This window comes from Trifolium pratense, linkage group LG6 (assembly GCF_020283565.1).
Source record: "Trifolium pratense cultivar HEN17-A07 linkage group LG6, ARS_RC_1.1, whole genome shotgun sequence".
In the NCBI taxonomy this organism is placed as follows: domain Eukaryota; kingdom Viridiplantae; phylum Streptophyta; class Magnoliopsida; order Fabales; family Fabaceae; genus Trifolium; species Trifolium pratense.
Genome location: NC_060064.1, coordinates 29306156 through 29330303, shown reverse-complemented (window position 1 = coordinate 29330303; position 24148 = coordinate 29306156). Strand labels below are relative to the sequence as shown.

The window sequence follows — 24148 nt, the reverse complement described above, 5'->3', positions numbered from 1 at the left end:
TTTGTTTGCATAGGCCAGATTCAGAATCAAACTTCAACAGCCAAGGAAATAATACTTTTAATTAATTAAAAAAAAAAAAAAACCAGTAAACAATCAAGATCTCTTTTTCTCAAACATCAAAGGAAACTCTTTCTCTTTTCTTCTCAAACAAACTCTTCATCTTCCACATGTTAGACTCTATTTTGCGTTTTTTTGCATGTTAAAAGAAACAAAAATGGAGTTTGGCATAAAAGAAGCTCCTTGATTTTATCTTCTTTCTCTGTTACAGAAAAATGGAAAGTAGAAATCATTATTATTTACTTGTTATGCTCTTTGTTCTTTTTGTGGTTGAGTGTGTAGATTTAATTTCAAAGTTGAGAAAACAGATTGTGAGAAGAAAGAGGAGATCCGATTTAAACATATGTATGAAAGACTAGATGAAGCAGCTGCTTTGTTACGGCAGTGTTATTGATTGGAGAAGAAAGAAAATATATATGACTAAATGAATTAGGGTTATTATTGGGCCTAGTATCTACCCAACCCATTACCTTATCATTGGACATGTCATGCATTCATAAATTTTTCAGCAATGTATTTTACGTTTTTGTTTATTTAAGAAACATTCCTAAAATACTTAATTTTTCTCTTTTATTTGACTTCATATTGTCAATTATTGTATCAATAAATTATTACTATATATACTTCAAAAAAAATATTACTATATATAATTATTACTATATTTTTTTCCATGTTATTACTATATTTCTTAATATAAATCTAAAAATATATATTTAATTAAAAACGGTCCGACCCGATTGAACCCCGGTCCGACCAATTGAACCTTGAACCGGTAAGCTCACCGGTTCGATGACCGGTCCGGTTCTGACAACCTTGATCTAAACATTGAGGTATTTTGGTTGACATTCAATGTTATTATCATTCTCAAGAAAAATAAAAAAATTCCACACATTTGACATCTAAAAAAATTCCATTATTTTTTTCTTTTTTCATTCTAACGCAGTATGCTTCAATTCTGTTGTCAAAGCTCCATTGTGACAATGTCGTATGCTTCAATATTCAGTACTGGTACGTACCCGGTACGAATACGTCACTATTTTAGGAGTACCCATGCTACACAGAAAGGAAGTAATTATCAAGTAGGTTTCAAATTATAGACTTCAGAGTTCTTAAACATTCAATTCTCAAAACCACGTACTTCAAGAGAAATAGTTCCTCTCAAATTCCCTCAATGGCAAGTTTTTCATAGGCTTGACTATAAAGTATAAACCAAGTCTTCCACTTTTTATTTTTTTTTTATTTTTTTATGGGAACTAGTATGAAATTGAGGAGCATTCTTTTTTTATTTTAGATTTGGTCCTTCTTGACTTATGAGCTTAGTTCACATGATCATTTTTTTCATTAACACATTTATCATAACATATAAGGTTCAACAATCTTTTGGGATGAATTAACGGATGTTATTTTCTCTTAATTCGAGCAATTTCATTCTTTATTTGATCATTTGTGGATCAACTATCTTTTGTGATGAAAAACTTATAGTGGGATATACTTTTTTTAGTTCGAGTAGTTGCATTTTACCGACCCACATTCATACATTTTCTTTTTCTTCTTTTCTATTTTTTTTTTGTTCAATGAACAATCACACATAAGATCAATAGGATACGTAGAGATTTAAGAATGGTGATGGATGCGTACATGGTTGACAAGGCAATCAATTTCAATTTTGGTTATAAGTTAAGTTTTAGATAACCAAAGACATAGGAAATATCAAAGGAAAATGGCATAAAACTAAAATTTTATTTGCAAGCTCTCATGATCAACATCTCACAATTTACAAGTAAATAAGAACCATAAGTTCAAGGTTGAAGATGGTACAATTCTTTCTACTTTGCAGCTGGCGATGTAGACGCCAATCTCATTTGACGAGGAATGTGGTCTTGTTTGGATAGTCAGGGTGTCTTTTGTAGTCTTATATGTTTCGAGTCTTTGAAATATGATGTATTTTCTTCAAACTTATATATAAGTATAAGTTTTTATGAACATCTATTTATCTACAATATAGATATCATGATATATCAAAATTAAGAGAGAAGAAGACACTATTGATACTATTTCTGGATATACTTTATTTCATTTCACTTGCATCATCTTAAAGTACAAAATTAACAAGGTCCATGAAATTAGAAAAACTTAAAACAAAATTTAAGTATTGGGTGATCATAGTAACTAAATTATAGCTCATGAAATATTTTAGCATGGCGTTTGTGTATTCTCTTAGGTCTGACACACATATAATCTATGAATCTTTATGATTGACATATACAAATACCATTACGACACCTACTTTTTAAAGGATTATAGCACCAAAGTACTGGACAATCATGATCATTAACACATGGACATGGACCTGTAATGTAAAAGGAGAACAAACAATGTTACTAAATGAGATAAAATATTGTGTACGAAGTAAAGAACGAAATTTGAAAAAGATATGAAAATGGCTTACGATTTATTTGCATTGAAACAAGAAAAAGGGAAAAAAGAATAATCGTAGCATAAACAAATTTGAAACTTTTATCCATATTTTCCACCGGTTGCATGTATCAAAGGAAATTATGTATCACATTTTGATTTATAATGTTCTCCTTACATCAACTTAATAGTTTTTAACACTTAATAGAGTTGTAAAGAGACTTCTTAATTTTTTTTATAATTATTATATGTCTCTTTAGCACTTATAGAGTTGTACAACAAATGTGTTAATATGCTCCTTTAGCAAGGAGGTCACGTAAAAATTTGAAAATCAAAATAATTCATTCTTCTTTTTTTAGAACAAATTTTCATTATTTTATAACCCTTCATGACAGAAAATGGAAAATCACAAAAAAGAATAATATTGTTTGTGACACCTAAACGTCCGCAAGAGACTTGTGAAAAACAAATAAATCAAGGTTCTGAGTTTAATATCTGACTTGAGCATACAACAACGTTAGAACTCTTAGAAATAGTTTGCCGCCCATTTAACTTTTAGAAATAGTTTGCCGCCCATTTGGGTCCATAAACTCGAATGATTAGTCTCTGTAGTTACACACTGAGTATACTTGATTTTCGCGACAAAAATATATTTCTAAATAGTAATACAATCTTTTTCTTCTCATGGAAAAGATTTATAAACAAATCTCAATGTGAGATATAAAACATAGTAAATCTCCCTTCTCAGGTAATTAACATGAAACTCTTCTATAAACATTTTGAATATCCATATTGATCAAAACACATATCACCTAATGATCAGAAAGAATGAACGCCTATGCCAAAGGAAAATTTGAAGAGTTGATGAGTGGGTATGAAGCACAATATCTCTTCAAATTTTCTTTTAATCGAATCAATAGTTGTCTTCCCGTATGTTATGATAAGGGTTCATGGCTCCTATTTTTTCCATTTATATTTATCACGTGTTATATATTGATGAAGAAAAAATAATTGAGGATGACGAAAAGATATATAACACCTGATTAATAAATGGAAAAGATAGACAATATCCATTAAGGTTGAATAAGTTCAAGCATCCTCTAGAGTACATACAAAATGGAAAAGATGGAGTTCTTCAAATTAACAACCCTAACAAATGAATTGCAGATCCAAAAAAAATCCCTTCTCCAAACAGGGATGGAACTAGGTGTATCCATTTAGGGGCTGTCGCCATCCCCAAGGTTCATGAGTTTTTTTATTTTTTATTGTCAAGTAGTTTAGTGACTGAAAATTCCACTCATAAGATGGATAAGTGAGATGATCGGAAAATTCCCCTGCATATATTATGCAATGTTCCTACCTGCCAGCTGAGCTAAACTCACAGTACATCTCCATGGGTTTCTTATACATATATATTGAGAAACCCTGCCCATGCTACAAAGTGGCCATTGTGGATCACTTTCCGACTAACTCAAGAATTCTCACTTATTAGTTATTTTTTTCTAAATATAAAAACATAAAAGTGAGTCTATTTATTGTGCCATGTGGCTTACGTTGATTTGAGTCATGTAGCACTCTGACACTATGTTAATTTCTACTTATTTTCTTTAACATTTAAGTAATATAGAGACTAAAAACAAACTATTTTCAAATTGTAGGATCAAAAGCTAATAAAAAAAAAACAGGGAAATCGACTAATATCAAATTAGTGTAATTGCATGGACTAATGTGATGATGAAGATGAAAAAGTAGAATTTAGTTTCGAGAAAACAATTGTGAAAATATATAATTTTATAGAAGAATTTTTAGGATGATCTCAAAAAACATAAGGAAGTTTTTCTTCAAAATTAGGATCTAATTCCATTATTTAGATTGAAAGAAAATCCCAATTAGAGAGAGGAGAGATGTTTTATTGTACGATAGTAGTATTTGTGACAGTATTGAAGCTGAGAATGGGATCCAAGGGTATTTATGACCTTTATTGTTAGTTTTTGACAATTGATGTCATCACAACATCAAACAACTCAGATTCATTGTTTTTGTTGAACTTCCAAGCAAATAAATCAATTGAGAAAATAATTTTACAAAGATTTTATTTACTTTGATATATATTATCTTCACTTTAATAATATTTTTTTATAAATAAAAAGGAAATTTTAAGGATGTTACAAATATTGATATCATCTAATTGATTTTATAATTTTATATAAATAATTTTACAAATTTTGAAACAACTTCTTTAATATGCACCTTAAAAATAAAAGTAAACAAATGAATTTAATTTAATGGTTTGCTTGAGAGTTTTCAATTTAAAGGAGGTATAAATATAATTTTGACACAAGTAGTGGAAGTTGGAAGTGTCCTATTACCATTCCTATATATCTTTCAAAATCAATAAAAAACCTAAAATATCTAAAGTTGAACCCAATCAATTCAGATTTTTCCCACCAAAATCCATTTATAATTGTAATGTAATTGTGTAGTTCTCTATTCTTAGCAAATGTGCTAGAATAGTTTTAATAAAATTTACTATTTGGCTCTTTAAAGAAAAATAGGGGCTAGGGCAAAACCCATTTGAGAATCTTCAAAAATAAAAATTAAGAAGACAAATCTAATGCGTCTAAAGTTTTCCTTAATAAAAATACGCAATATATGTCCCACAAGTGAATCCCAACATTAAATATACTAAAATTGACAAATTTATCCATGCACACAAGCATTCCATTCACAATAGATATAAGAGGAAATAAAATCCACACTAGAGGTTAAATAAAAGACATTTCTTCCAAAGGTTATCATTGGTAAATGCAATGATGACAAGATGAGATTCATGGCATAAGTCTTTACCATTTTAAAGAAAGTACATTCAATAGAAATCATAACACCAAAACACTCAAAATACTAAAGAGTATGTAAAAATAATTATACCCATAAGCTGCTTCAAGTGGCGCACCTTCAACCCCTTAATCCAAGTTGCACTTGATTCATATGCAGCATAAGCTTCCAACTATTTTTAGGAAGTAAAAAAAAAAAATGAAAATATTAGTAATATTTATAATGATATATGATTATCTAATATAAAAAGGATAAAATTATAAACAATATAATTAACTAATTATATATTATTTTGAATCTAATTAATATTAGAATATATGCCAACTTGTGTCATAAAAATAAATAAATTATGCCAACTTAGTTGGAATGTCTAATTATGCTTTGATATGCTCTTAATTTAGCAAAGGAAAACTACAAGCATGTCATTATCCTCATTTCTAATAATACCCAAAAAAATTGTGATAGCTAGCTAGAGAGCATATCCTATGTTGAAAAGTTGAGAATGTATTAACTAGACATGAATAATTTTTTCTCTTATTTTATATTTGAAAAACTGATTATTTTTATTTTGATTTACAAAGAATTAGAGACATCACCTTAATTAAGGGCTATTATTATTGATCATCTCCATGAAATCCATTTCCTCCTTGATAGGAACCTCAACAAAAAACTCCATTCCATTTTCAAACTCATAACCACCACTAGGTTCTTCATCCTCTCGAGTAGTCAAATCTTCATCATTCTCTTTCTCATCAACTTCCTTAGCATTGATTTCATTAATGTATTTCCAAAGTATTGTGTTTTTCGAACTATTACACCGGTTCTTTCTGTTCTTGCGGTTGTGGCTGCGTATCGCGGTGTTCCAGCGATTCTTAATGGCATTCTCAGTGCGACCGGGTAACATTCTTGCAATTTCAGTCCATTTGTTTCCAACTTTCTTATGAGCTTTAATCAGTATTTTTTCCTCCTCTTCGCTCCATGGCGCTTTCTGCAATCATACAAAACAATTAATGTGTATGTATATATATCAGCCGCAAACTATATAGCTTATTTATCAATGTTCAATTTAAACCGTTGGATTTACAAATTATAATGTTCATAAAGTCTTATTAAATGGATTAATTTTGATCAGAGTTACTCCCTCCGCCTTATTTATAAGCAAAAGTCAATAAAAAAATTTGACCTCAAATATAAGCAAAAATTACTAAAAGTAACTTTATTAAATGCTATCATTTCAAAATTACCCTTAATTAATTGTTCAACTTTTTTACATGATTGTAGAGTCCCGATGCAAATTTCATATATTAGAAGATTATTTTAGGAATTGTAATAGAAATTTCACATAAAATCAAAATAAAAAAGTAACTCCTTAATAAGTGTGCAAAAAAGAATTTTGACTTAAAAAAGAGGCCAGAGGGAGTACTTCTAAAATAAGTTGATCAACACTCATAGGATTCAACAATATATTGATGATCACTTGCATATGTATGACAATTAATTAATGATAATGGTCTGTTTGTTATAAATTTTTTTAAAATAGATTTTTGTAGTGTTAAATAATTTTGAGTAAAAAAAAATTACAAAGACATTTTTTATAAAAGCTTCAAATGAAAATTTGGTTTGAATAGTTATTCTTAAAATGTTAGATAAAAATATTTCAATGTAGTGTTTCTGTTAAATTTTGGGAACACATTTATAAGTAGCTGGGAACAAATTATATATCCCTTTGGTTACTGTTTCGCACCACTTTGTATTATATGATTGGCAACGACGTGGACTATATGACGCTTACGTAATAACATATTATTTAGAGGAGCTTGTGTCAATGTTTCATGTTTAGTGGACTAAATAATTTAGAGTTCTCTGATTGGTGTAACAATCTAGTAGCTTACTTTCAAAGCATATAAGGTGATTGTCTATGAATTGTAAGAGTTAAGTACTCCTTATACTTTTTATAATTCAAAATTTTGCTTATAAAAAATAAAATAAAAAGGATTGCAAAAAAATTACCTTAATTTGTGGTCGAAGATGGTTATACCATCTCTCCCTGCATTGTTTCGCGTTCCTACCATTCATAAACTTAGCTATCTCAGTCCAATTACGCCCAAAACTATCCATCAATTCGACAAGATTCCTACAAAAATATGAAAATCTATTAATTGTTCATGAAAAATGCATGTTGATAATCAATAACAATTAATAACAACGTTATCAAGATAAGATATGAACCAATTGAAAAACAAAACCACTAAACAAATTAAACTATAGTAAAAAAAATAAAATTAAACTAATAGAGTATAGGGAAAAATTAACATGTGCCCTTAAGACACTTGTTAGTATATAGATAACAATTTTACATTAAAAGTTTTGCATTTCATATATTTAGAAGTCAATAATTGATTTGTTCAAGACATAAATACTAATTAAGGCACATGTTAGTATGACCCGTGAGTATATAATATACTAAAAAAATTATGAAAACATTGCGTAGTAAGAAAGTACAACTGTCAAAATGGGTCGGAATGCCAGATAAAATCATTAGCCCACAATTTTTTATGAGCCAAGTCTCAAAAAAGACGGTCCGAATGTGATATTGTCTTTTTGGTCCTAGCAAATTAGCCCATGCCAAAATCGGGTAGGATCGCGCTAGCACATTGGGCTTCGGGCCAACCCACTATAAAAAAAAGATATATGATTTTTCAAAAAATAATACAATAAAAACATAAAAGTTATTGTTTAATTAAAGAACTATTAAAGAAATATATTTTAATATATAAGCCTAATAAAAAGAGATACATTTACCTAAAACTTTTACAAATTTTAAGTTTATAAATTATTAATTTAATTCAATTTGTTTTTAGAGAAATCAACTTAGTGTTTAATCGATATTTAGTGTTGATGTAAAAATTATTTGCACTTACATTCAATTATATCTCAATAAAATTAATAATTGTGAGTAACTAATATATCAAAGCCACATAAAAATAAAGTGAATAAACAAAATTTTAAAATGAAAATGGATCTTGTGCCCATCAACCCACATAGATTGATTTGGGTCATATTAGCCCATTTATTATGACCTAGTGGGCCAGACTAAGTTGGACTGGATCGAGTTGGGTCAGGCCAATCCATTTGACAGATCTAAAAGAAAAGTATTAATTTTTAATGATTTGATATACCTATTCTCATTCGCAGTCCATTGGCCTTTGATTGTATTGGAATCCTTGTGTCGAATTTCACTATTCTTTTGACTCATCTTTTGTCGCTTTTGGTCACTAAGAACGAGCCCTGGATCATTTTTTTGGGGTTTGTATTCAATTCCACCATTGGATGAAAGATCTCCTTGATGCTTGCGCTTAATTGATAGAGATGGATCTGCATCATAAACTAGTGATGGTGGTAAAGATTGACTCATCCGAGGTTGTGAAGTTTCACCATACTGAAAGATATTTTTTTTGGACAAATCCCAAACTCCTTTGCTAGTATTTAGGCGACCATGCATAGTTTTCATTTTGTTATTGTTTGATTCAAACATCATTGGATTTTGAGCACCGATAGATTTTCTTTGGGACCCATTGTTGTGTGTAGCCTTGTATGAAGGGGTTGGGATCATAGTGATTGGGCCCATGGAGGAAGGAAACACCGTAGAAAAATTAGAGTGATGATTAGACCCCTTCAGATGATGATCCTTAAATGGATTGCAATAATTTTGGTACAAAAATGTGGTGCAATGTGATGGTGAATATGAAAAGGGGGAATTAGGTTGGGAGGAAATAATTGTGGAGATATCTACTTTCATGGAAGAATATTTAGGATAATCTCCAAAAAGATAAGAGATTTTTTCTTCAAAACTAAGATCTAATTTCATTACCCAGATTGAAAGAAAACCCTAATTCAGAAAGGGGGAGAGTGAGTAAGAGTTAGGGGCCAAAAGTACTTACGACCTCTATTGTTAGTTCTTTATTTAAAGAAAAAAAATACAAGAGATAGTGAACTTAGAAACAATTGATCATGTCATCACAACATCAAACGGCTCAAATTCATTGTTTCTATTGATCATGTCATCACAACATCAAACGGCTTAATTTTTTATTTATAAATAAAAAGGAAATTAAGAGGTTCCCGCAACTACGATCGGGAGGGGGCTATAACCACTTGATTCCAAAACTGACCCCGAACCAGATTAAATTGGGATGAAAACCTTTTTTTTTTGATATTATCATTACAAAAAAAATTGATATGTACACCAAATTTTTTTTTGATATTATCTTTACTTTAATAATTTTTTACAAATAATTTTACAATGATTTTATTTATTTATTTTGATATTATCTTTAGTTTACAAAGGTATATTTTTTTGACATGAGTTACTATGCATAAGGAATAAACTTATGTATGGTGCATAAACAAATCTCCACCATCAAATTGAATCTAACAAATCTCTAAACGCATCATTTCCCACTCCCAAATCAACAACAGCAACCCCTGAACGTCATCAAATTGCTTCGTAGTTAGTTTTAAACTAAAATCATGCAAAAACCATTTTTGCTATGGAATGATTTCACATTAAATATACTTAATCATGTCAAAATCATTTTTACTGCAGAATAGTTTCAGAGTGTTGTAATCCAAAACTATTTTTACTGTGAAATGGTTTTGTGTGTTATTTATTACAACTATTAACGTAAATTCACCCACATGCTTCTATTATAGTAAAAAGTTATCGTCACAATAAAAAGAGAAGAATTTACTCTTGAACAAAACAAAAGAGAAGAATTTACTTGTTCTACTTTTTTTTTTGGTCAAGTTGTTCTACTTTCTACCCTTATCAATTAATTAGTGGTGAGTAATATTATCATTTTTACAAAAACGGGTCTAACTTTTGTCAAACAGAAACTGAATTATTTTTTTTGTCAAAGAAATTAAAAACAGATTTGACTAATTAATGACTCATTTTACTACTCAAATATTAATTTTTAAAATGTTTAAAAAAAAATTCTGACAAAAAAAAAATGTTTAAAAAATTAAAAGGAGTTAATTTTTAAACTACAAGAGTTACTCTATCCACATCGATAGGAGAAGTATAAATAGTAATCAACCAAAATAAAAATCAAATCAATCAATTACACATTTCATAAAACATACAAGGATTGATCTTTGATCTGCTATTTATATAATTGATTTTTAGGTTTATTGAATAACTGATGTATTTAATCTATATTATAGATTAGATACATCAATTATTTAATGAATTTATAAAATGAGTTGCTTTTTATAAAAAAAAAATCAAAATGAGTATTTTATAATTATAAAGAATCATTGAATATATGATAAAATTGCATCATTTTCTAGGCTTTCATTATTTTTCTACATATCTTGTTGGTTACAGAAATTGCCTCTTCACCATTTTAACTCTACTGAGTAATTTTTCAGTTGCTTTTTGTTTGTATTTCCATGTTTTGATCTTCTTTTCCCTAGTTTTTTTTTTGTAATATTCTTTTCCCTAGTTTTGCGTGTCTATAAATGTTCCTTTTCAATGCAATCAAATTGCTTTTTTGTTTTATTTATTTTTATCACATGGGTAGATGAAATTAGATTTAGGATCGTTTTGATTAACTTATTTTTGAGCTTATGCTAACAACTTATGTAATTTTTATGTATTATTATAAATTTGTCAAGATAATTTATGATAAAATAACTTATAAAAATACAATTTTCATTTGTGTGAGCTTATAAAATACTATCTCTGTCCCTAGTTATAAGACCATGTCTGACCCCTGCACATACGCCAAAACACAATTTTGATCACTAATATATTTAATTGTCTATTAGTAAAAATTATAAAAATTTAATATTTTAAAAATACTCACCAAAGCAACCGTGTTGATTAAGGAAAATCATCTAAGCAATATGTTCCTAAGCCTTTTAAGGAGGTTTCTGAACGGAATCACGAGGATGTTGTGAGAATCATGTTGTAAATAGTGAAATGCATGTGGAAAATCAAGACAATACACGAGGTGAGAACCATGAGGAAGGGAGCGTGGAAAATCATGAAGAATATGATAATATCCATAGTAAATCATGATGAAAATAGAGAACATGGTAATTCTAGTGAGACCAATCCAAAAATTGCTTAATAGGTTCCTAGTATTGAACATATAGAGAATCAACATAATTATGAGGATCATGTCTCAATTGAGGACTCTCAGAGTGATCATGAAAATTGTGAATACTATGATGAGATATCATGAGAATAGTCATGGTAGCCATGAGGTTCATCAAACTCAGATTCCAATTGATTAGGTCCTTAACTCTCAACCTTAGATGGCCCTTGCTGATGAGAATCAACCTGAGATGGTCCCTATACTTAGGAAGGCAGAGATGCAAAAGGAAGTGAATTTTATAAGAGGAAGACAAGAAATCAATTGGTTATAAGTGTTATTACCAAATATAATACTAAGGGGTGTCCCTACTAAGCCATATCAACGACGAAAGTTCCTTTTTCCAAGCATTAGGGGGTAGGTAATTCATTCTAGGACGCTTTGAAGTTCTCATAGACCTTATTTTATATTTGTTGCAGAGTTTATGATCAAGTTTAATTAGATATATTCTTAATTGGTAGAGACATTGTATGAAAGTCACTAAGTTATGTATGAACGATAGGGATAATCTGGAACCTAATTTTTGGGATCTCTAGGTAATGATTTAGCTTTTGTGGTGATTTTTTGTCTTTGACAAAATATATGCATGGCTGATGAATTTTTTCTTCTATATAGGATAATTTTGGCTTCACTAAGCTTCCCTCAGTTGATGAAATCAAAGGAGTTGTGTTTTAGAAGGTTAAGTTGGTTGGAAGTGATCTTATTGTTGGTGACATTCATGAATTTCACGCCGACATAAATTCCATTGTTGGCGAACTTGATTCGTGGAAAAAAAGCAACGATAAAATCTAGGGAGAACGAATCACCCCCAAATAGACACACAAATCATGAGTCGTGGAAGAAAAGCAAGCCATCCAGCAGCGTTATTTATCGAGTAGGGACATTGGCACAAACATTCTTGCCACGAGTATAAGCAAGACAAGCCCATTATATGGTAGAAACATCTATACTTTTTCAAGCCCACGAGTTTCTTCCTCTGTTACTTAGGACTTTTGATTGGTCCACGCACTGATTTTAATCCTTATATAGTGCAACCATCAATTGCTCAAACATGGATTCGTATTCATGGGGCCCGTGAATATTCGAGGCCCCAAATTCTGTTTTAATTTGTTGGGGCTTTAGACAGTCATTTGGCTCTCGATGATCTAAATTTGAACCTGCGTGAAAGAATCCTTGTTGAAAGGAGTGACTTTGATTTTTATGTTAGATTATTTGGCATTCTTTTAAGAATTGTATGTTTTTGATTTCCCCCAAAAAATCCTGCGAGTTTAGTGCACAATCAAAAAGTGCAGCCTGTTGCTATGCCTTCTACACTAGTAATGGTTGCGGTAAGATGTAATCAAGTTGCAATAGAAGAAGATCCTCTTATTGAGAATGTTACAAGAGCTAAAGAGGTAACATATAAGGTGTTCGTAGAGAAATTTCCTAGTATCTCTACTACAGTAGTTCATGTGGAACTCGTGCAGGTCGAAGATGCTCGTGCTAAGGAATTGGACATAACACAAAGAGTGGACTGGCAGCATTCCCCAAAATTGGGTATTGTTGGTTCATGGAATGACATAGGGGACTTTAGGCATAGGATGTATACTGAGAGGAAGAGAATGCATAAGCTATTAATTATCAGAAGAACTGTGTTGAACCATGTTGTTGTTAAGGAAGAACCTTTTTACAGAGGTGGTGTATAAGGCCAACACAAAGAAGGGCATATCCATTTGTTCGGAATTGGATCCTCTCCATCCCCAATTGCCTCCATCTCTCTCCTTCTCCACATATTGACCATTGGATCAATCCAATGGATGAGAGATTATTAAAAGATACAAGGACATATGATTCCAATAAAATGCCCTTTTTCACCCTGTTTTTCATTTGGGCGGGATTCATTAGACTTTCCCTCTTCTTCTTCTACCACAAACTAGCATATCTCTCTTAACATCAAACTTTCATAATTCTCTTCCACTAGTTGATTGTCTTTGCTCTCCCTCATTGTAGAATTTCTAACTCTAAGTTTCAAATATTTTGATTGAAAAAATAGCTTCAAATATCTTGCATTTAGTGTGTTTTATTAGGTTTCTAATAATAATCAAGGTGGTTTGGGAATATGTTTGATTTCTGTTTATAGTTATTCTGCTAAACAGGGTATTTGATTTATTAAAACTAAACCATTATTGCAAATGAATCTATGTGTGTTTATATGCTTAGTAGGTTTAGGCATTTAGTTTGTACTCTTTCTTATTGCTTCCATGTTTTCTTATTGGTTTATCATTCATGTGTAAATAAAATTATATATTCATTCTTTTGAAAAATGTAGGATTATTTATACACAATATGCAAGAAGATTGGATGCCAAAACAGGGAATGCTTTTTGATAACATTGATGATGCTTGGAAGTTTTGGGTTGATTATGGGGGAAGAATGGGGTTTGGAGTGAGAAAACAATATAAACACATAAGCAAGGACGGCTCAGGCTTAGCTACTTCTTGTAGGTTCATGTGTTGCAAAGAAGGCTTACGAAAATCGGACAAACGAGATTTTAAAACAATCAAGCCAAGACCAGAGACGAGAACTAACTGTCCAGCAAGGATAGGTCTTAAAGAATATGGGTGAAAATTGGATGGTTCATGATTTTGTGGTAGAACATAACCATATGTTACACACACAAGAAACAACTCATATGTTGTCATCTCAACGAAAAGTTTCAGAAATTCACTGCCAACAAATTGATCTAGCGGATGACGCCGATCTTCAACAAAGGAGTTCATTTGATTTGATGAGTAAAGAAGTGGGTGGCAGAACCAACTTGGGATTTACACGCCTTGATCAAAAGAATTATCTAAAAAAAAGAAGGCAAAACAGTTTAGTAAATGGGGAAGCCGGGTATCTATTGCAATACTTTCAAAAAATGTCGCTTGATAGTCCTTCTTTTTATCATGCTTATCAAATGGATGTGGAAGATCAAATTACTAATGTATTTTGGGCAGATGCGAGAATGCTCTTTGATTATGGATATTTTGGTGATGTGGTTTCTCTTGATTCAACATATTGCACAAATAGTTCATATAGACCACTAGCAGTGTTCTCGGGATTTAACCACCATCGAAAAGCGGTGATCTTTGGGGCTGCATTATTGTACGACGAAACTGCAGAGTCGTACAAGTGGCTTTTTGAGACGTTTCTAGAGGCACATAAGCAAAAAACGCCTCAAACAATTTTTACTGATCAAGATCAAGCAATGGCAAAAGCACTTGTCCAGGTAATGCCAGGAGCTTACCATGGCCTGTGTACATGGCACTTGATGCAAAATTGTATCAAGCACTTAAGTCATTTAATGAAAGGTGAATCTCATTTTCTTAGTGACTTTAAGAAGTGCATGTATGGGTATGATGATGAAAAACAATTTGAAGAAAGTTGGAGAACCCTCCTTGTACACTACAATGGTGACGAAGAGCCATGGTTGAGGAGAGCATACAGTTTGAAGAAGAAATGGGCATCTTGTTACAAGTGTAAATTCAAGAAATAGTATAAGTATAAATACAATATCAGTTTTCTGATTTTTTTGTGTAATATGACTTTAGTTGCTACAAAGTGTAAATTAAATATGAAGTAATTTAATGGTTTTTTTGTGCAATATCAGAAACATCATTCATTATGATATCATATTTTCTTGATTTTTCTAGTTTAGTGGTTTAGAGACAAAGTAATTTGAGAACAAAACCAAATCCTTTTTGAAGTTAAACATCATTCATTAGATAAAAGCTGGAACACAACCATTTGGAATACATATAGAAACATGATCACCTGCATAATTTGAAATACCAAACACAATGGGAGTTACACCTATCCATGTTCTATTACCCACAACTTTTGCCAATGAGGCCAGGTTATGAGCATCACCAATTTGGTCTCTTCTAACAAACATAACACTAACATTTAACAAACTAGAAATTAAAGCTCTACAATCTTGGACCACCATATCAATTGCTGCTATCTTTGCCTTCTTGTTAATATAATCCACCACAGTAGCTGCATCAGAGAAAATGGAGACATAATTTAGGCCTAGATCTCGAGCTAGTTGGATGGCCCGTATAATACCCAAAGCCTCAACCATAATTGGATCGACTGAAATGTCGTCTCTTTTACAAGCACTGAAGGTTGTTACACTATTGTGATCTTTGAAAACCAAACCCCAGCCTGTTGGTGCATTCACACTACATCCAGCATCAACAAAAATTGAAACAGACCCAGCAGTAGCAGCAAGGTGGTTTGTGTGCAGTGGCTGTGATATTCGCAACAAAACACTACATCAATACACCATTTGATGACAAACCAATTTTCTCCATTGTGCTTCAATAATTTCACTATCTTCCCGTCAATAAATACAAAAGAAACAAAATCAATAGAGAAAGATAGAAACAAACAAATCAGAATAAGGAAGGAAATAAATTTCACATTTTTATCATTCATCTTATGTTGTGTTTTCTCTGCTTTGCTGACCACTTATCGTCTTTTCGTCGACCACCGCATAAACTGCCGTCTCTTGCCGCTGCGTCTTCGAGCGTTGCGTCATCTCCAACCACAGCGCCGCTGCTTCGCCCACCGCAGCGTCATCTCCGACCACAGCGCCACTACTTCACCCACTGTTGCGCCGCCGCCCAAGTTGGTGTTGTTGTCTGAATCGTTCGCACGCAAAGGATGTTTTGTTTCAAGTTTGGGATTACATGTAATATGTGTAGTACGCTTGTTTTGTCAAAATAGATTTTGACCGCAAGATTTATCTAACGGGTCAGGATTGGAGAAGGAGAGAGAAGGAGACAGTGGGTGATGGAGAGAATCCGGATCCTATTTGTTCACATTACCCGCGTTAATGGTAGGGATTCATTTTTTTTTTATAAGCAAATAATTGAATTACAAGGAGTACTCAACCCTTACAATTCGGTGAACCTCGTCCTCCATTATAATGGTAGGATTTCGTAGTTTGGGTGGTATATTAATTTGCTTTTTTCTTTCCTTTGTTTTATCTTACTTCTAATTTCTTGTTTCTTTTTTTTTTTAGAAGGTTGTGGTTCATCTCCCTCTTCTTTTTCTATATTTGTATCTCTCTTTTATATATGGCTTACCATTTCCTTTCTTTTTATCTAAACAATAATGGCTCTCTTTAAAATCTTCTTTTTCTAAAAACTATCTCTCTTTTATATATCACTTTTAATTTACAGAATTTCTTTTTCTAAGGAAGTTTAACCTATGTGGTGCTAGAATTGAATTATAGCAACTGAAATAAAAAAGAATGTGATTATTAGTTGTAAAGCAATATGAATATATAGATAAATGAAGGGGTGAAAGAAAGATATAAAAAAAAAAAAGTATATCTTTGATATATAATTCTACTATGTAAAGTTCTATTTAGTCAATAAAAAAAAAGTTTAACCTATAACGTATTTCTCTAACTTTTCAAAAACGGATCCTTATCCTTAATATTTCGAGTAAAGTTCAAAAAAATATTGCATCTCTTTTTAGTATTATAAAATATTAAAATTCATTCTTTTATTAAAATTTATAATGTTCCACTTTAAAACATTTTTAGAAGGTTAATTAATTAACAGTTTAATTGATATGCACTGACGGTGTAAAATAATATTTTTACACGATCGTCCAATAAATAACCATTATTTTGCCCTGTCATGTCAATAAAGTGGGGTAAAATGGGGTGATGTGGCGGAAAACATGGTTGATATTGGTTGACAGTGTAAAATTATTTTACACCATCAGTGTATATCAATTAAATCCATTAAAAAAACAACATTTTTAGAAGGTTTATATTTTTTTAAATAGAAATAGGAAACGTGAAAGAAAAAAAGTCTAGGTCAATTCTTTCTTTTATTTTTAATGACGAAAAAATCCTAGTTATTATCAATATTCTTTTTAATTGATTAGCATTTCAATCTATAAATAACGTGAAACGATACAAGAACTATACAATAACAATCTCAATGGCTTCAATTTTCAAGCTTCTCTCCCTTATTACTCTCTTCCTTGCCCTCATTTTCCAAGGTATCATACCTTCCATCCCAAAATTAATTATTTATTTATATAAGTTTATTTTTTTATTAAATGATTTATTGATTCATTGTTCAAAATATTGCAGCTAATGGAGAATGCTCTTTGAGTGACATTAAAATTATGCATTACACAACACATGATCATGCACATGGCATGCCAGTGTGGAAACTTAACATAACCAATAATTGTGTTTGTACTCAATCACAAGTTAAGCTTAATTGCACTGGATTTCAAACATATCTTGAAGATGATCCAGCAATCTTAAATGCTCATGAAAATGAGTGTCTTGTTAAGAAAGGAGAACCTATTCATTCTTATGAATCTCTCATCTTCCGTTATGCTTGGGAACCTAAGTTTCAATTTCATCCAATTTCTTCACAAATTCAATGTTCTTGATTAGGATTAATTAGTATACAAAAAATAATGGTGAATTCTTCGGTACACATATTATGTGGATGTGTACCGGTACACTGTTGATGTGGTTAACAAGTAATATAGTAATTAATGCAGATTTGTCAACAACAAAAAAATTAATGCATATTTTGTTTCTTTATTAAGTTTTTTATATTAAACACTACTTTTTAATATTGGCAAATGTATCCTTCCACAATAAATCAAATCATGCATCATATCTTTCAACTTATATATGATTTTCAACAAGTTCAAATATTTTAATATTATTCTAATATCTTATAAATAATATTAATTTAGTATTTTGTATTTTCTTAAAAATTAAAATATAATTTTAATAACTTTTTTAATTATTCAAACAAAAAAAAACTTTTAAAATTATTAATATGATTGATCCAACTATGATTTTAATATTTCATTTTTTTTAATATTATTAGTTTATAAAGATAAATATTCATTTACCACCTAATCATTAGTGCATATAATTATTAAAAAATATTTATGTTTTAGTAAAAAAAACTTTAATTTTTTAATATGTTTATATATTTTATTGTAATATTTTTAATTTTTAGTGATTCGTTATATTTTACAGGGTTAAATAAGTTTGTTATCGATACAAAATTACTAAATTTATTTTTTATCTTCATAAGAAAATGTCATGTTTTGATCCCCACAAAATGTTTATGCATGCAATTTTGGTCATGTTGTAAAGTTAATGTATATTTCTGATGATTTTGCAAATATGTATAGCACATTATAAAAAGTTTGTCCAAAAGTAAGGAGCACAAAATTTGATTTCTAGGTCAAAATATCCGTTACTTTTATCTTGATATTTTGATTTAGAAAATTCATATTTAATTCGTCTCATATTAAAAAATACTAAAGTTTTGTAAATGAACTTTTGATATTGTTCGACATGCTTGGTTGTCGAAATTTAAATTCATAAGTTATTGTCAATCAAGTGATATTAAACGACTTGAATGAGAAAAATTGAATTACTTAATAAAGTAAGTATAATTAGTTAAGTTTGCTTATGAACTATGTTTTAAGTTGAAGGGTTTGATCTAAAATTTTTTATTTCTGTTGACACAATTGGCATTATTAGTCGAGACTTAATAGTCATTTCATTTGAACTAAGTTTTTTTAAGTCATAGTTAATCTAACTAGTTGAGGTTGAATTGTTTGATTTTAGAATTTGAATTCTTAAGTGTTTCTCATTCCCACTTGGTCAAGTTGAATAGTGAGATTGAGAATGTTTGATCTCCTTAGTTCCTTTCATTCTAATTGGTTGTGACTTAACAATCCTTTCATAATAACTAGGTTTTTGGTGTAATAATTCGTCCAACAATATGAGATTGAACTGTTAGCTAGAATGTTGAAATTCAACTTTTTAAGTGTTTATCATTTCAATTAGGTCAAGTTGAATAAATTAATTGAGATGAATTGATTCCCTCACAGTTGAGAAAATTAGTTGAGACTTAACACTCATTTCATATGAATTACGTTTCTTGAGTCATAGTTAATCTAACTAGTTGATGTTGAACTGTTACATTGTCAACATTTAAATTCTTAAGTGTTTTACATTTCAATTTGGTCAATTTATTTTTTTAGTTCTTATCAGTAGAATTGGTAGCAACTTAATAATTTTTTTCTGATAACTAGGTTTTTGATTCACAGGTAATCCAATTAGTTGACATATAGAAATGTTATATTGCTAAAAATTTAAATGTCATGTGTCTCGTTCTAATTAGGTGGTATTGAATTGTTTGAGAAAAAAATTAAAATCAAACACGTACAATACAACTGAAGTTGTCCTGTCAAGTCCCTTAAATTTTAGCAGATCAAACGCACCCTTAATCATAATTGGTAGAATTAATCTTCTTTTTTTTTTTAAAGAATCACACACTACATGAAAACCTCAATTTTCTAATAAAACTTGTTGAGGGATTAAGTAAGAAAAGTCCTCAAACTTATTAGGGGGTTTCTATGGTACATATGAAAAAATTCAATCTACCGGTACATTAGATCAATTAATTAATAAATTAATAATTATTTATTAAATCAAAAAATTATTTGCCGATTATTGTATTACAGAGATAATAATTTCATAAGAAAAGACACAATTTCAATGTTTTATAAGCAATACACAAACGTTTTTACATTTTTTCATAAAAAAAATCAATATTGACTATCATGAGTGATAAAAATTATATTTTTTTTATAATTTTGATAAATAGTATTTAGTTATTATAATATTTTAAATGATAAAAAATGATTTCTTTCGGAAAAATATTCGTTTACCTAATAATTTAATGATCTAATATAATATTCATTTACCTAATAGAGGTCTGGATAGGGTTCAATTTGAAAGCGACTCGCAGGTGTTGACTGAAGCTATTCGAACGAGGCGTAGTGGTAATTCGGAATTTAGTTTAATTGTTGCTGATATTATCCAAATTATGTTATCGTGTATAAACTTTGAAGTGAAGTTTGTTAGGAGACGAGCGAATATGGTTGCTCATTCACTTGCTCGAGCGGCCAATTCTTGGGCTAGTTTTCGTAGATTTGAGATTATTCCCTTATGTATTGAACATTTACTAGTTAATGAAAGGCGTTAAGTTTGTTTGATTAAACAATAAAATGATTTGAAGGAATATTTTTAGTAAAGGGTAATTTTGGTAGAAACTCTCAAATATCTCAAATATTGTACAAAAAAAATATTTGAGAGTTTCTACAAAAAAAATATATATATTTGAGAGAGTTTAAAAAAAAAAAAAAAGTACCGCATATATAATATTTGAGAGAGTTTTTTAAAAAATATATAACATTTGAGATATTTGAGAGTTTCTACCAAAATTACCCTTTATTACAAATATTTCCCCACCTCCCCTTCCCTCCATCTACGTCGAACCAAACATACTCTAAAGGAAAATGCTACTCCATCTGATCCTATATATAAGAAAACGTTTATTTTTTAGATTCATTGTAAAATTGATGTATCTAGATAACATTATAGTCTAGATACATCAACTTTACATTGAATTTAAAAATAAATTTTTTCTTATATATAGGATCGGGGGGGGGGGGGGGGGTATTTAGTATGAATTTTTTGATGCAAGAAAGAGAAGAATGATACCCACAACCTAAAACAAAAAAAATCCAACCGTCGGAAATTGAAAAACCTCGAAATTGCATATATGAAATAAAAATATGAACTTTACGAGAAATTGAAAGAAATGCTTCAAAACGAGTGTTGCTATAAGTATAAAAAATAATATAAATTGATGAAAAGCAAAAAATTATACATATATTAAAACCCTTTTGTCAATTTCACAAAAAAAAAAACCATTTTGAAATTTTTGTAAATTAAAAATCTCATCTCATCTAAAACATCTCATCTCATCTCTTTTGTTTTTTTTTTTTACAAAACATCTCTTTTTATTTTGACAAAAGGCAATTTAGGAAATTTCTTTAATTTCCATTTTAAATTTTTTGTAAATTAAAAGAGTAATTTAGGAAATTTCTATTGAAAGAAGTCTTGAAATGACATGTTAAATTATTATTACATGTGGACCAATTAAAATTATACACCTTAACAATATACCGGTACACGTCCACATAAGATGTGTACCAATTAAAATTAATTTGCTTTTTTCTTTCCTTTGTTTTATCTTACTTCTAATTTCTTGTTTCTTTTTTTTTTTTAGAAGGTTGTGGTTCATCTCCCTCTTCTTTTTCTATATTTGTATCTCTCTTTTATATATGGCTTACCATTTCCTTTCTTTTTATCTAAACAATAATGGCTCTCTTTAAAATCTTCTTTTTCTAAAAACGAAAACTCCTTTCTTTTTATCTAAACTCTTTTAATTTACGGAATTTCTTTTTCTAAGGAAGTTTAACCTATGTGGTGCTAGAATTGAATTATAGCAACTGAAATAAAAAAGAATGTGATTATTAGTTGTAAAGCAATATGAATATATAGATAAATGAAGGGGTGAAAGAAAGATATAAAAAAAAAGTATATCTTTGATATATAATTCTACTATGTAAAGTTCTATTTAGTCAATAAAAAAAAAAGTTTAACCTATAACGTATTTCTCTAACTTTTCAAAAACGGATCTTATCCTTAATATTTCGAGTAAAGTTCAAAAAAATATTGCATCTCTTTTTAGTATTATAAAATATTAAAATTCATTCTTTTATTAAAATTTATAATGTTCCACTTTAAAACATTTTTAGAAGGTTAATTAATTAACAGTTTAATTGATATGCACTGACGGTGTAAAATAATATTTTTACACGATCGTCCAATAAATAACCATCATTTTGCCATGTCATGTCAAGATAGTGGGGTAAAATAGGGTGATGTGACGGAAAACATGGTTGGTATTGGTTGACAGTGTAAAATTATTTTACACCATCGGTGTATATCAATTAAACCCATTAAAAAAACAACATTTTTAGAAGGTTTATATTTTTTTAAATAGAAATAGGAAACGTGAAAGAAAAAAAGTCTAGGTCAATTCTTTCTTTTATTTTTAATGACGAAAAAATCCTAGTCAAATCTCAAATCTCAAATCTCAAATTGTTTTTGGTTTAATGAGTTATTATTATCAATATTCCTTTTAATTGATTAGCATTTCAATCTATAAATAACGTGAAACGATACAAGAACTATACAATAACAATCTCAATGGCTTCAATTTTCAAGCTTCTCTCCCTTATTACTCTCTTCCTTGCCCTCATTTTCCAAGGTATCATACCTTCCATCCCAAAATTAATTATTTATTTATATAAGTTTATTTTTTTATTAAATGATTTATTGATTCATTGTTCAAAATATTGCAGCTAATGGAGAATGCTCTTTGAGTGACATTAAAATTATGCATTACACAACACATGATGGTGCACATGGCATGCCAGTGTGGAAACTTAACATAACCAATAATTGTGTTTGTACTCAATCACAAGTTAAGCTTAATTGCACTGGATTTCAAACATATCTTGAAGATGATCCAGCAATCTTAAATGCTCATGAAAATGAGTGTCTTGTTAAGAAAGGAGAACCTATTCATTCTTATGAATCTCTCATCTTCCGTTATGCTTGGGAACCTAAGTTTCAATTTCATCCAATTTCTTCACAAATTCAATGTTCTTGATTAGGATTAATTAGTATACAAAAAATAATTAGTTTTTTTGTAAGACTGGTTATTACTATTATACTGTATATGCATGGAATGATATGCAACCATTGTGGCATATTATATATGGAATGATTATCGGTGTAATAATTAATTTTTATAATAATAATAATTAATTTTACATATTTTGTTCTCATTTAATTATTTATATATGTATCTTTAGCTTTATTTTCTGGTTCATACTTACTTTTAGTACTTGCTGGTGTAAGTGCTCCGAGATTTAAACTCTTTAATATATTAGTAATAGAAAATTAGTAATAGAAAATTAATAATTGTTGATATTGATATGTACCGACGGTGTTAAATAGTTTTACACAATCGTCCAATAAACAACAATTATTTTGTCATGTCATATCAAGAAAGTGAGGTGAAGTGGGGTGATGTGGCGGAAAACATGGTTGATATTGGGTGAAAGTGTAAAATTATTTTACACCGTCAGTGCATATCAATTAAATCCATCACATAAGTTCTCAATGTTAATTGTCGCTATTAAACGATAATTAAGAAATTGTAATAATATAATTAAAAAACTAATTTTCTATTACTAATATATTAAAATTGATTATCACCAAGGTTACCAATTTATCCTTATTGTTTTTAATCACGTTGCAAGTTTTATATCTTTCATTGTAATTTCACAAAAAAAAATTAAGAAAATATATATTAAAAGAATATAAGATAAATACAAAAAATAATATATAGAAAGAATATAAGTTTTTTTACAGTAGAAATAATATAAGATAAATACAATAAAAAGTACTTAAAAATATGAATAAAACAGATCATAGATAAGAACAAAATAGGACAATATATTTATGCTTGAAAATAGGAATAAAAAAACTATAGAAAAAATAAGATGAATGATAAGTGCCAAATAGTAGTAAAATTTCATATTGAATTTAAGCACTTATTGCATTATTTTGAAAACAAATCCATGAGAATTGATCCCTTTCTTTGTAAATATGGCTTGTGCTAGAATATGTTAAAATCCCAACCATTTTGTTAGGTTTGTGC

General features: G+C 29.6%; 5 protein-coding genes and 1 long non-coding RNA gene across 8 annotated transcripts; 3 read left to right on the top strand and 3 right to left on the bottom strand.

Moving 5' to 3' along the window:
* Positions 1 to 2102: 2102 nt before the first annotated feature.
* Positions 2103 to 3049, bottom strand: LOC123892593. The gene is made up of 2 exons (XR_006803217.1): positions 2507 to 3049; positions 2103 to 2407 (listed from the first exon to the last, which is right to left on the bottom strand). It is a non-coding gene; the product is annotated as an uncharacterized LOC123892593 (long non-coding RNA).
* Positions 3050 to 5908: 2859 nt separating this feature from the next.
* Positions 5909 to 9175, bottom strand: LOC123892067 (transcription factor MYB119-like). Its single transcript, XM_045941915.1, has 3 exons — positions 8487 to 9175; positions 7318 to 7441; positions 5909 to 6295 (listed from the first exon to the last, which is right to left on the bottom strand). Exons 1-3 carry the CDS (start codon positions 9173 to 9175, stop codon positions 5909 to 5911), a joined length of 1200 nt encoding a protein of 399 aa, XP_045797871.1.
* A 4889-nt stretch (positions 9176 to 14064) lies between these two features.
* Positions 14065 to 14985, top strand: LOC123892066 (protein FAR1-RELATED SEQUENCE 5-like). Its single transcript, XM_045941914.1, has one exon. It carries the CDS (start codon positions 14065 to 14067, stop codon positions 14983 to 14985), a length of 921 nt encoding a protein of 306 aa, XP_045797870.1.
* Positions 14986 to 15193: 208 nt separating this feature from the next.
* LOC123890689 lies at positions 15194 to 16296 on the bottom strand. Of its 3 annotated transcripts, none has more exons than XR_006802926.1 (2): positions 15915 to 16296; positions 15194 to 15823 (listed from the first exon to the last, which is right to left on the bottom strand). XR_006802926.1 is itself a non-coding variant. In XM_045940345.1 (2 exons), the coding sequence occupies exons 1-2, from the start codon at positions 15927 to 15929 to the stop codon at positions 15211 to 15213; spliced, it is 546 nt and encodes a 181-aa protein (XP_045796301.1). In that variant the 5' UTR covers positions 15930 to 16296; the 3' UTR covers positions 15194 to 15210. The 3 variants fall into 3 exon arrangements, 1 of the variants encoding a protein (XP_045796301.1); XR_006802927.1 differs by having other exon boundaries at positions 15960 to 16296; XM_045940345.1 differs by having other exon boundaries at positions 15194 to 15741.
* A 1154-nt stretch (positions 16297 to 17450) lies between these two features.
* LOC123893197 lies at positions 17451 to 17941 on the top strand. The gene is made up of 2 exons (XM_045943129.1): positions 17451 to 17513; positions 17608 to 17941. The coding sequence occupies exons 1-2, from the start codon at positions 17453 to 17455 to the stop codon at positions 17916 to 17918; spliced, it is 372 nt and encodes a 123-aa protein (XP_045799085.1). The 5' UTR covers positions 17451 to 17452; the 3' UTR covers positions 17919 to 17941.
* Positions 17942 to 22624: 4683 nt separating this feature from the next.
* Positions 22625 to 23236, top strand: LOC123893139. The gene is made up of 2 exons (XM_045943062.1): positions 22625 to 22687; positions 22782 to 23236. Exons 1-2 carry the CDS (start codon positions 22627 to 22629, stop codon positions 23090 to 23092), a joined length of 372 nt encoding a protein of 123 aa, XP_045799018.1. The 5' UTR covers positions 22625 to 22626; the 3' UTR covers positions 23093 to 23236.
* Positions 23237 to 24148: the final 912 nt, after the last annotated feature.

Excerpts from the sequence above, each read along its gene's own strand:
- LOC123893139 (XM_045943062.1), top strand. The coding sequence starts at position 22,627 with ATGGCTTCAATTTTCAAGCTTCTCTCCCTTATTACTCTCTTCCTTGCC. Across the intron at positions 22,688-22,781 it reads CCTTGCCCTCATTTTCCAAG|CTAATGGAGAATGCTCTTTG; the intron begins GTATCATACCTT and ends AAAATATTGCAG.
- LOC123893197 (XM_045943129.1), top strand. The coding sequence starts at position 17,453 with ATGGCTTCAATTTTCAAGCTTCTCTCCCTTATTACTCTCTTCCTTGCC. Across the intron at positions 17,514-17,607 it reads CCTTGCCCTCATTTTCCAAG|CTAATGGAGAATGCTCTTTG; the intron begins GTATCATACCTT and ends AAAATATTGCAG.
- LOC123892067 (XM_045941915.1), bottom strand. The coding sequence starts at position 9,175 with ATGAAATTAGATCTTAGTTTTGAAGAAAAAATCTCTTATCTTTTTGGA. Across the intron at positions 7,442-8,486 it reads TGGACTGCGAATGAGAATAG|GAATCTTGTCGAATTGATGG; the intron begins GTATATCAAATC and ends ATATTTTTGTAG. Across the intron at positions 6,296-7,317 it reads ATCTTCGACCACAAATTAAG|AAAGCGCCATGGAGCGAAGA; the intron begins GTAATTTTTTTG and ends GTATGATTGCAG.
- LOC123892066 (XM_045941914.1), top strand. The coding sequence starts at position 14,065 with ATGGGTGAAAATTGGATGGTTCATGATTTTGTGGTAGAACATAACCAT.